This window comes from Caenorhabditis remanei, chromosome I (genome assembly GCF_010183535.1).
Source record: "Caenorhabditis remanei strain PX506 chromosome I, whole genome shotgun sequence".
Taxonomy (NCBI): domain Eukaryota; kingdom Metazoa; phylum Nematoda; class Chromadorea; order Rhabditida; family Rhabditidae; genus Caenorhabditis; species Caenorhabditis remanei.
This window is the reverse complement of record NC_071328.1, coordinates 8,003,702-8,015,932: the sequence shown is the minus strand read 5'-3', so window position 1 is coordinate 8,015,932 and position 12,231 is coordinate 8,003,702. Positions and strand designations below refer to the sequence as shown.

The following is a 12,231-nucleotide window of genomic DNA, read 5'->3' as shown; positions in this document are numbered from 1 at the left end:
GAGATTTTTCTTGATTTTTCACATGCTTCATGCAAAATTAAAAAGCATGCGTGGACAATGAACATTTGAACCAGGGATGTTACGAAATGAGAGTGGTTTGAAGAAAAAGATAATTAATTCCTGGAGATCAAAGTTTAGCTTTGCTCTGTATCAGATCACATTCGAGTTATGAATTCAATGGTTCAGATCAAAAAGATCCGGAGAATAGAGAGTTGGAAAAGGAGAGAATGTTTGACCCAGTTTATAGCCCAGCCATGATTGCATATTGCAATTTGCATATATCTGAACAATGTGCCATTACTATGCTACTTTCAGGTTCGAAGTTTCAGAATTTCAAGCCAAAAACATGTCAAACAATTATAAATCAACAGAGCACTTATGACTCCGAACAACCGATAAAATGCTCCCTTTTGCTGATTTCCCTTTGACTAATTACACATGTGAACATAAAAACTGGAGTAAGCGGAGGAAAACACGTGTCCCACTCTCTTTCTTCCCTCTGTCTATAATTTCATCTCAGAACACCGATTACTCAATCTTGGTTCTACCTGTTCATTGGCTTCATAACTGATTCCAGATTTGTCAACAGAAGGTTTTTTGAATTGAAACAATAACATTTCTCAAGGCATTTCTATTATTTTTCAAAGGTTTCTAAATTATTTGTTAAGACTATTAAGCACCTTTCCTCTTGGGAAACATTCAACAATTGTTTTTCTTGAAATTTCTCTTCTCTGCTTCTTCTCCTCCAAAGTCTTCAAGTGCATATTTCTAGATTTCTTCATAAAATGGAGAGCTTTTTTTGGTTGCCTCCAGGTAGAAAAGGGAATAGAGTGAGGTGTTATCACCTACTTTTTTCCCTCCATTTTTCTCTATTCCTCTTTCATTTTCCTAGTTTTCATCCAACACAACTCACCTCACCTCCTCGATTCTTTTATTCTCCGTCGACTAAAACTACACATTATTATTAATTTGGTCGACTGCATGTAACTCGATTTTCTGTTCTTTCGCGAACTTTTTGAGAACAAAAAGTGCAAAAAAAGAAGAAAGAAAGAGTTAAAAATGGAATCAACAGCGTTAATGAGACGTGCATTGTTGGAGGAAGAAGAGGTGAGATTTCGAGAATTCAAAGTAAATAATTTTAAAAAATTGGTTTATAAGAAGCCAAAAATAAATTAGAAAACACTTTTTCCTTGGAATTCAATGCGTGATTTCAGGAATCTGGTTTTGTAACAACTAATGATTTATAATCCATAAAGTTGAAATTAGACATCAGAAATACATTTTCTTAGGAAGAAAAGACGGTTTCTGGGCTCTTTCGTTATGATGTTAACAGATTCAAAACCGCCCGAACTTTCATTTCTGAATCCTGGAATTATCTGAAAACTGCTGAACTGATTATAGCTGTCCGTGGCACTCCAGAAAGCCAGTGCCCACTTTTCCATTCGAATTCTCAGAATTTTGGCTGATCGAACATTCACACTTCACCCAACTAACTCATAAAATTAAAATAAAAAAACCAATATCTCTCCTTCCAGATAAAAACCAAAACCAATTCCTTAGGCACTCCCGTCGTTTTTCGTTTTTTCTTGAGTGGTTTTCTTTTTTTCGTCCCTCATGAATTATTCAAGTTTCCTCTTTTCTTGCTTTTCTCACTCTTTCCTTTTTTGTGAATGTGTGTGCTAGTCTTCAATTTATTTTCTTTTTTCACCAATTCCTCTCCTTTTTTCCAATTTTCTCTCAGTTTTCTATTTTTATTGGTTACAAGATATTAGGTTTAATCGAGTTGAATTTTCCGGAAATATTAGTAAGGTTTTTAGATAAAAAGAGACAGTTCACACTAGTTCTCAAAAAAGAAAGACAAGTACGATATTTATTTCTGTGTTCGGACATGAGTGAATCTCTCGATTCTGTAATTTTAAAAATTTCGATTGAATCTTCAACTACAGTAACCTAAATTTGAGTGGGAAGCATATACCGAACATGGTTTCATTTTTCAGAGTTCAGTCAGCTGTTATAATCTGAAATAAAACATCTGTGATCAGCTGAAAACTTCTTCGCAGACTCCTTCGTAGAGACTGAATGAATGATCGAGAATCTAAAATTTCAAAGTGTGATCAACCGAAACCTCACGAGCCAAAAAGGTTATTCTCGAAATAGTTTTCGATTTTCGTGATGATTTTCATTTCGAACTTGAAACGTCTTTCCCATTTTCCAAGCTGAAAATGTCACATCTGTGAATGGCGTCGAGAGTCGAGTAAAATTCTACGTCCCAAAACAATAAATTCATCTCAAATTTACCTTTTTACTCAACCCGTGTAATTTTTTTTCATGTTTCCCTTGAGAAATCTGACACATTTTTTTCTTTTTCTCCTCCTTTTTCATCTGTCAACTAGTTTCTCCCTACCGATAATTGTCCTTTCTCTGCTTTTTTCGTGTAGCAGTCAACAGTGAGAAAATGGACAACTATCTGAAAAAAGAATGAGAAGACTACGACGATAATTATTTGTCTTTTTTATTTGAATGGCTTCTTCGTGTGGTTTTTGACACTTTCATTTGATCAGAAATTAGAAGATAATAGTGAGAAGGATATACTATATAGTTCTGATTTTTAGAGATTCTTTAGCAGAGTTTCAGAGTTTGTCTGCTATCATTTCCAGATGTCGATACCTTTTATCTTAAAGTTACTATAAGTTCTCCTTTAACATTAAGATTTATTTTAAATATTACAAAAGCAGGAGAAAGTCACTAAATTTATCAAAGATGTATTTAAATCTAGGAATTTTTAGAATACCGTAACAACTGCATTATAACGGCATGCCGGGTAATTGATCCCGATGAGTCTAATCAGATATAGCAAACAAAAAAAATGATAGTCATGGATTACGATATCTAGGTTATATAGTTGGCCTATGTCAAAAAATCTGGGAAAAGTCTAAGAAAAGAAGTGAGAAATGAAATTTCAACCACACGAAACCACTGCGCGGCGCGAAAACTTTCACCACTTTTATCTCTAAAATTCTGAGATTTCCGTACTATTTTTCTATTTTTTTTTCTTTTGATCAATATGTTTGATGAGATGATGATTGATTACACTTTGCGGCGCAAGATGGGAGGCGAGGTCTACCGCGCAATCCCTATAAGCTTCTTCTTTTTCTTATTTCAATTCTTTTCGCACCCTTTTTCGAAACTTGGTTGAGCAGAATGAGAAGAATGATAGTATGAAATTGAAAGGGATTCTATTCTTTTTGAATAGTTTTTGTTTATCGAAATCAGTATTAGCGATTCACCTGAACAAATGGCTCTCTCTCTCTCTCTCTCACTCACCAAAATTATGTTCACTTCCTTTTTTCAGTAGGAAGGGATTTTAAAATTTGAGCCAGAGCACCACGGTTTCAGTTCTAATGATTCATCTTCAATTTTTTGGTAACTATGTAGATCTCTCTATTTCTTTAAAAAGTTTCCAGCATTACTGCGTTATAATTTTCTAAAAAGAAACTTTTGAAATTAAAATGATTAAAAAAAAGATGAAAAACAAAGAAAACTGTATGATTCCATTGGAAGCATATTAATCCATCTTGATAGATTTTGATCTCGTTGATCAACCTTTTGAACCAACTCAACATTACTGTAAATCCAGCCGAAATCCTACTAAATCGACTGATTCATCTGATGAAAAGTTGAGAATACGTCACTTACGTTTGAGTCAGAAAACCTAGGAAAAAACACAATTTCGTTTTTTTTGGGCAAGCTTCAAAAAATTTATTCAATTTTGTTCCATTCCGTTATCCTCTTTCCTTCTTTCTCCCAACTTCTCCATTTCTTTTTTCAAAAAATATCCCTTTCTTTGTCTGAACCTCTCATTCCCATCATACTCTCTCTCATTTTTTTTTCGTTTTTTGTCAATTTTATGTTGTGGAAAATAGGTATAAAGAGTGTTGAAAACTCGTTTTCCCCACTCTACTTCTCTGAACTCTCCACTTTTTGAGTACTATTTTCTAGTCAGGTGTCTAAAGATGATCTGACTGCAAAATGACATGGTTTCCTATTTTTGGGTATAGATGACAGATAATTTAAAATTTAAATCACCCGCCAAAAAGTCGGAATTTTATATTTAGAATTGTGTAGTTTGTCGACTCTAGAAGGTCTACGTGTTCTATTTTTTTCTATTTTCAGTTTTCCTTTTTATTGAAACTTGGTTTCAAAGTGATCCACTCATAGAACTCAAGCTATAGTAGTCAAATAGATTTCAATAGATTTCAGATAACTTTTTAATGAAATGAGAATCCGATTGCCATCTCAAATATTTTCATTTCAATTTTTCCCACAATTTTTCCTTGTTAATGATTGTGTTTATTTGTATTAGAGGGCGCAGTTTTGTGAAGTATGTCACTGGTGGAAAAGAAAACAAATAATGGAACTTATTGAGAGAGAGAGAGATGGAGAGTTTAGTTAGAGACCAGGAGGCACTCAATGGCAATTTTTATATTTCAATTTTCAAAACTTTATACGTTTTTTGGATTCATTTTATTTACTTTCGGTTTGGGAGTGTTGAAAAAACTTCCGGTTTCTCTCCAGCAGTTTTTTTTCTTTTTAATAGAAGAAGTACTACCTTTTTTTCAAAAAGTATGACTGTTACTAAAACATGTTCTGATGATAGCTCCAGCTACAGGAGTTTTAAAAAAAAAATTTATAGGAAAATCTTCACAAAATTTTAAGGAGAAAACATTTCAAACAACCTTATTATTATAACCAAACTTTCCATTTTGAATTCTCCTCATTTCCGCTTCATTTCAAATAGGTCACACACCGTATACTTGATTTCTAATTTCCGACCAAAAAGTTTCCAACAAATTTATTTATTTACAGATAACGATAGATGAGGAGACGGAGAGGTGTAGAGACGAAAATCGACACGAAGTACACGTGAATCGTGAGTTTTCCAGATTTTACTGAAATTATGGCAATACTGTAGTTTCTAGTTTATAGTTCATGATTGACGATAAAATGAAACGTTTGGAGTTATGCAAATTGTGATTCTTCCCTTGATTGTATGTTTTAAACGTGAATCAGGATTTCTAGAAAACGTTTAAAATGAGATGCAGCTTACAGTTTTGACGCTAAACTTCGGGATTTTCGAAAGTTCCTAGTCACTTTTACATTATTCTTCAATCAGATCCGTTGAAAGTAGGTGTCATTTCAGATTGAGGAATAGAAAAGACTACAGTAACCCAAAATCAAAAATACAAATGTTAGCTAAAATCAGACTAGGAGTCACTACTTGGAACAATAAAAAGTTTAATCCTAAGCCGTGAAATGTTTTTTTACTTTCATTAGAATTTCAAAAATAGCTGAAAAGTGGCGTTTTCTCACCTGAATCCTCATCATAAACTTTACTTTTACCCTTTTTTTCTCATAAATTGTAAATGTAATGTCTCGAGAGAAATGTGCCTGTTTCCACCTGTTCCTTCTATACACATTGATGAAAAACTAATGAGTCATACAACTGTGTGCAGAAGAAGAAATTGTTGTAAAACTAAAACCATTTCGTTTCATTTGTCACATAGGTGTTTTAATCGTGTATAGTAATATTGGTAGCTTTCATTTTTTCTGTACGTATTTTAAAATTCAAGAGTGTTTCGGATAAATTGCTTTCCTCAACTATTTTTATTTCCAGAATGCGTAATGAGCTCACCTGTCACGTCACCATCAACATCATCAGCTTCTCCATCAGACAGTGCAGAAATTGTTCCAAGAGCTCAAGAATATCACTATTCTGAACCACATCAGCCCCCAGGTCCGAAACAAAAGAAATATAAGACACATGCGGGAAGGAATCGATTTGGATGTGGTGGTAGGTTGGTCTGTTCTAGAAGTCATGGAGCATTTGTGGTTACTGTATTCTTGATGATTGCCACGTTAACACTGTATTTCGTGTTTGAGTGAGTTATAGGTCAAGGAATCAGAAGAAACACAATGAATTGGTTTTCAGTGCTCCATTTTTATGGGACTACTCTCCAGCTATTCCGATAGTCGCAGCCGTATTCTCAATCACAGTAATCTCTAATTTCGTGGCAACTTCATTTACGGATCCTGGTATTTTGCCACGTGTAGAGAACATTGAAATTATTGAAATGGACAGACAAATGGGAATGACAAATGGACATACTAGTGAGTTTTGAAAATCTGCTTTTCTGAAAATGTTTTTTTTTCTGAAAACAACAATTGTGTTCAGACGACCCAAATGTACAACGTCCACGATTCCGTGACGTCATCATAAACGGAGAGCACGTGAAGATGAAGTACTGTACAACATGTCGATTATACAGACCTCCAAGATGTTCTCATTGTGCGATATGTGATAATTGTGTTTTGATGTTTGACCATCATTGTAAGTTGACTAGTCTATCCAAAATGACTACTAAGAATCCAAATTTCAGGCCCATGGGTTGGTAACTGTATTGGTCTCCGAAACTACACATACTTCTACCGTTTCGTATTTTGTCTCTCAATTCTTGTAATATATCTTTTCGCGTGTGCTGTGACCCATATGAGTTTGTGTAAGTTATCAGTTGTACCCCTATGAACTACTCTTAATGTTTTCAGTGGCTCAACAAATGCCATTCGGTGAGGTAATGCGAAAAACACCTGGATCTGTCGTCGTCATTGTTGTTTGTTTTTTAACCACTTGGTGAGTTTATATATATCAGCTTTTAGAATTGGAAAATTGAAGACTAGTAAAATAAACCTCAAAACTTTTTCAGGTCAATTATCGGCCTTGCGTGCTTCCACACCTATCTTTTATGTGCAGATTTGACGACGAATGAAGATGTAAGTTCAATAATGTTCAGAACTTTCAAAAATCCCTCGTTTATTTCAGCTAAAAGGTCTCTACCGTAAGAAACATCGTCCAACACCTCCATCTTCGAATGCGTCCGTAAACCCAGGAAATCCAACGAAAAATCCATTTTATACGGGATGTCTAAAAAGTTTTGCTGGTAGATTGTTCAAATCGCGTTTTCCAAGGTTAGATTCATAAAAAATGGTTTAATAAACTAAAACCTTGCAGTGTGCTTGATGCGACTGGATTCGTAGATCATCAACCAACGATAGAAATCCGAGTTCCTATTGAACATTTCACAGAAAAATCAGGAACGAATGGTGAAAAGTCTTCGGATAATACGAAAAAACAGCCAACGGAAAATGTGTAGTTTGTAATTTTGAATTGCTACCGGTTCTCTTTCTCTCGATGACGAAATTTAAAAAGTTTAAAACGGGTTTTCAAATTGCTCATTTTGTTTTGGAAAAGTTGAATAAAATGTTTTTTTTTAATCAGAACTGTTTCGCAACGTTATGAATATACATGTGTTCAGAAGACAAATTTATAGAAAACAAGCATTCAAAACCGTATGCCAAACTTTAAAAAATATATCATTTTTAACAGCATTTAATGGCATCTAGTAGGATGAAACATTAATCTTTCCAAATATTTTTTACAAATATTTTTTCAACAATCAATCCTGAAATTCATGTGGAACTTCTTTCCAAAGAGCCAAATATCGCTCTACTGAGAAATTAAACTCTAAGGGTACTGTAAGACTTATAATGATGCCAATTTGTATAATTTAGACTTATCGAATGTTAAAACCTAGAATTGGGAAAGCGGCGTCAATGAAGAGTAAAAACCTCGCACGAAGTTTGATGAATGAAGAACGATTCATTTTGGAAATGAGTAGTGTTTCTACAGATTTCAGACATGATCATTCCAAAAAATATTTATTTAAAGTACACGACTATAGCCTATATCATATAGGAATTGTTTCACAAAACTTTGAACTTGAAGAAGTTTTTGAAGAGGATTTCTGCTCTTTTCCCGTCGTTTCGCTGAATTGTCTTCTCATCTCCGTTGCGAGTAGCTTTACTGAAACAAAAAATTTCGATAAAAAATTATCATCCAGTTTTTTAATGATCTTAACATTGATTGTCAGCTTGAATTATGATAAGTTACTTACACGATCGTTAAATCCATGGATTTGAAACTTTCGTAGACTTCATTTCTCCATAAATAAGACATATCAATATCTCTCTGTTCCCAGACATGTGGAACCTGCACATAAAAACTTGTCAGGTTTTCGAATCCTCCTTCTGACCAAACTCTAACGAAGTCCGAAAAATCTTTCTGTGTGATATGGTTCATTCTTCCGAGAATCAGTTCTTCACATTTCATATTCAACACTGAAGAAAACTTGAGCCAATCGATGTTTCCAAGTTTCATGATGTTGTGCTTCAGTTGAAAATCTTCCGGACCTTTCTTGATTTTTGGACGGGTCAGATATAGTGTCAAAAAGTCAATTTCCATTGTTTCGAGAAGAGTTCTTGTATGTTCAACTGTCAGATCTTGATTATTGAGTTGCAATTCGGAGAATCGCTTGGTGTTTTTGAATATCGGGGAATCGAATAAATTGAATTCAGAATGAAGACCATACTCAGCTATTTTGAAAATGACAAGCAGGTGCTCCGTGAGATCATCTAAAATAGAAATGTTATCCTCTTCGTTTTTCTCAGATTTCAAGTTGAAAGTCTTTTTGGATGCTTTGAATGGAATCTTCCTATTCTTGAGTTTTATGGTCTTGTTATTTGGTGGAACTTGAGTAATTTGAAAGTTCATTTTGAATTTTCGATTGGTGCGATCTTTTGAAATTACTTCAATCACTTTGAGATTGTTCATGACTGTCCAAGAGAATTTGTCAGCTTCCAATAAGCCAAAAGCGGAGTATTTGATATGCTTGGACATAAATGTCAAGAAGATTCTGGAAAATTAATGTTTAGAGTACGTGACCTATTTGTTTGTTTTTAAAAACTGTCTTTGAGAAACTCACAGTTCCATCGGATCCATATAATCGAGAACTTGTTTTCGAGCCACGTGTGGGAGCTTCCACAGAAGGAATGGTTTCGTTGTCATTTCCTCTTTGAAAATTGACCCCTTTTCTGTTTCCTATAGACGAAAAATTGAAGAAACAATTATTGAAAGTTGGAGGTGATAACTCAAAAGAAGCAGCAGAAAATGGGATAACTTTGATTATAAATAGTGAAAGATCTCGCCTATGGAGATCCTTCAAAGAAGGGACAGATGCCGGGAAACTCAATGGAGCGCACATTCTATTTCTCACGTCATCTGGGCAGTGTGCCTTTCCCCTAATTAATACTGGTAGGGAATGGTGTCGATCTGCGTGTCTTTTTGTTTGTGCAACTTGTTGACGACAACCACGATAGTCTTTTTTAGACTTTGAGGAATTCTTGCAAAGAATGAGTAGTATATCTGGATATAGCAGATGGTTTGACTGTGAATTCTCGAGTATATTGAAGGTGAACATGATGAGTATACACAGTTTTTTAAAAACAGGATTTTCATTCATTGAAATGATTAATTAGCGATTAACATTTAATTCCAAGTTCACAGATCCTTGACCTTTCTCGAGTTGAAGCGTAGCACTTTTTCTATTAACTCCACCGATTTTGAATGCTTTTCCATCAGAATTCAAAGCATTTATGTCTTCTAAACTTGACCATAATCCTTCCAATACATCTATCATGTTCAAGGCTGAAGTCTCCCAGTAGAAACAGCATCTCTCCATTTTTCGATGTGTTCTTCCTTCTTTCCACATTTTCAGAAATGTATTCAAATCTCTACTAGAAAGAGTTGAATCGAAGAATGGAGCTCTGTTGAAATCGAAAGCCATCAACTGTTCAATTTTGACCCATTAAGCTCCACAAATGGTTAACAATTTACATTCGAGTCTTTCAAATTGAATGCTATGAATGTTAGTTGATGGCTGAACAACAATTTTCTCAAAAGTGCTTTTGATATTTCGAATCAAACGTTCCAATTTTTCCTCTTGATTAGTATTAATACTGATATATGGAGAGGTCTTCGAGTTGAGAAAATCAACCAGCAGGTTCAAATTTTCATCAGTCAACCTTTCCGTATTGACACGAATTTGTGGTTCTGATGAACTGCTGGAAATTTTGAAAATGGTCGATAAATAAGAGTGACGGAGATGTAACAACGAGGTATTGTCGTATGAGAGGTAATGGAGTATTTGCATGCATAGAGCGTTCATTGCATTCTCCAGATGGCACAACGTGATAGACAGAGGCGCAGATGGAGCAGTGACGGTCAACTGGTATTAGGAAACTACTTATTTTTTAGTTTAAGTTCTATGAAACTATTTCATGTTTGCTGCCTAAATTCAAATAAGATGACTTATTTATTGAAATTGAAATTCGAGCGATACGTCAAAAATATATTACAATGCATACTAATTAGTATGGGGTTGGAGTTAAGTCTCTTTGATAGTATCCGCCATGATGAGAGTTGTCCAACTTGTAGAAACTGGACACCAACACCGGAACGGCTTCCTCGAGCTGAAATGGTTTCCGTATAAAATTATAGTGAATCAGAAGAAGCAAAATTCTTCTACTCCCCAACTTACCGTCAATGGGGCGTCCGGTCCTCCGAGATCTGTTTTAATCCATCCAGGAGCAAAACTGACACTCAGAATGTGATCGTCTTTCACATCGATTGAAAACGTCTTATTGAACTGATTGACTGCTGTTTTGCTCATTGAATAAGCGAGCATTGGAATTAAATCAGATCCATAATTGTTCTGAGACACTGATGCAAGTCCAGAAGATATTTGGATTACAGCCGAACGAGAAATTGATAGTTTATCTCCGGATACTTTGGAAGCAGATTTACGGAGAAGTGGAAGGAACTTCTGGGTTAAAATCACTAGACTGATAGTGTTGACATCGAATTGTTTGGCCAGTGTAGCACGATTTGGTTCCTGAGAAAAGAAACAACATTGTACACTGATTTAATTCAAGTATAGGCTTTTTAATAAGTCTACTTTTTTTAATAGAATGAAGAGACGAACTGAAAAACTCACAATTTTAGTTCTGTATTCGAATGCAGCTCCAGCATTGTTCACAAGAAGGTTGAGACCGTCTGATCCCACTATCTCGGCGACTTTGGCTACGAAAGTGTCGATAGATTTATCGCAAACAACATCGAGAGGTAGAATATGAAGACGAGAGTCGTTGATAGATTTCAGATCCTGGAATGAGAGGAGGAATACTTGTTGAATTCATCACCAAGCTCGACTGAATTCGGATCCAATTTATTCTCATTGAACATATGGAACTTATTGGTTTAATTTCAGATCAAACTCACTTCGGCCTTCTCCACATCTCTTGCTGTTGCGATGAGATGGTGGATATTCTTATCCTTGATCAATTCTCTCACAATAGTCAATCCAATACCACGATTGGCTCCAGTTATAACAACACTCTTTGGGGATGATGACATTTTCTCTGAAAAGTCGTAATGACAGTTGAAACAGAAAAAAACGGAGAGAAATAGAATCAGAAACAAAAGTTGAGTATTTTATATACTCTCGCTTTAACTGACCAGACACTCCTAGACATAATAGAGGTAAGAGAGACGCAGACTCTTCTCGTTGTCACAATTTTCTCTATTTGTTTTCTGTCGGGGAGGACACAATATTTTGTGGTGTTAATTGTATATCGATATGAACACAAATATAGTTTGGAGTTAGAATTTCGAACACAACTTTTTATGTCCGTGATTTTCTCAAGGGGAAGAAATCCGGTCTGGTGCGTCTTTGGCGCACAATTACAACATATAAGGCTGAAATTCAGTTACTTTTCATTTCAAGCTCATATTTCGTATGTTTTATTAGGAAATGAAGTTATTGAGTACAAAATGCACAACATAAAACAAAACAACAGATTGGATATTCAATTTTCAGACAGACTGGCATCTATCAAGACAATCGTCGGTAACCATCCGTTAATCAATCCGGAAACATTGAATGTATTGTTCCTTTTAATTCAGATATATGCCTATTCTTGACAACAGTTATGTCTTTTTCCATGTCTTCGATTGGCAGAATTCTATCCATACTAGGCGCTTCTAAATCTTATTAACGTCCCGGCACCAATAGATCATGATCCAGTCGCCAATCACCCTTTCGTGTTAGGAACACTGGTTAGTTAGGAGCACCGAAAGACATGATTTTACAACCGACAATGTCCGATAAGTATTCGCTAATTTTCACAATTCCAACAGAACAATGATCCCAGAAAATGACCATTTTTTCAACAAAAGCAGTTTTCGCCTGTGCCAAACGGTGAAAGGTGTTTCCTGGCCAC

General features: G+C 35.1%; 4 protein-coding genes across 4 annotated transcripts; 1 reads left to right on the top strand and 3 right to left on the bottom strand.

The window, feature by feature from the left end:
• Positions 1 to 5,682: 5,682 nt before the first annotated feature.
• GCK72_001579 (uncharacterized protein) lies at positions 5,683 to 7,208 on the top strand (the record flags this gene model as incomplete). The annotated part of the gene is made up of 8 exons (XM_003114805.2): positions 5,683 to 5,939; positions 5,990 to 6,168; positions 6,233 to 6,388; positions 6,438 to 6,557; positions 6,604 to 6,688; positions 6,762 to 6,828; positions 6,878 to 7,023; positions 7,067 to 7,208. 8 exons carry the CDS (start codon positions 5,683 to 5,685, stop codon positions 7,206 to 7,208), a joined length of 1,152 nt encoding a protein of 383 aa, XP_003114853.2.
• A 610-nt stretch (positions 7,209 to 7,818) lies between these two features.
• GCK72_001578 (uncharacterized protein) lies at positions 7,819 to 8,959 on the bottom strand (the record flags this gene model as incomplete). The annotated part of the gene is made up of 3 exons (XM_003114747.2): positions 7,819 to 7,918; positions 8,010 to 8,807; positions 8,877 to 8,959. 3 exons carry the CDS (start codon positions 8,957 to 8,959, stop codon positions 7,819 to 7,821), a joined length of 981 nt encoding a protein of 326 aa, XP_003114795.2.
• A 466-nt stretch (positions 8,960 to 9,425) lies between these two features.
• On the bottom strand, positions 9,426 to 9,737 carry GCK72_001577 (uncharacterized protein; the record flags this gene model as incomplete). Its single annotated transcript, XM_053723037.1, has 1 exon — positions 9,426 to 9,737. The coding sequence occupies one exon, from the start codon at positions 9,735 to 9,737 to the stop codon at positions 9,426 to 9,428; it is 312 nt and encodes a 103-aa protein (XP_053591682.1).
• A 583-nt stretch (positions 9,738 to 10,320) lies between these two features.
• On the bottom strand, positions 10,321 to 11,365 carry GCK72_001576 (uncharacterized protein; the record flags this gene model as incomplete). The annotated part of the gene is made up of 4 exons (XM_003114853.2): positions 10,321 to 10,422; positions 10,491 to 10,844; positions 10,947 to 11,114; positions 11,231 to 11,365. 4 exons carry the CDS (start codon positions 11,363 to 11,365, stop codon positions 10,321 to 10,323), a joined length of 759 nt encoding a protein of 252 aa, XP_003114901.2.
• Between the last annotated feature and the right edge of the window lie 866 nt (positions 11,366 to 12,231).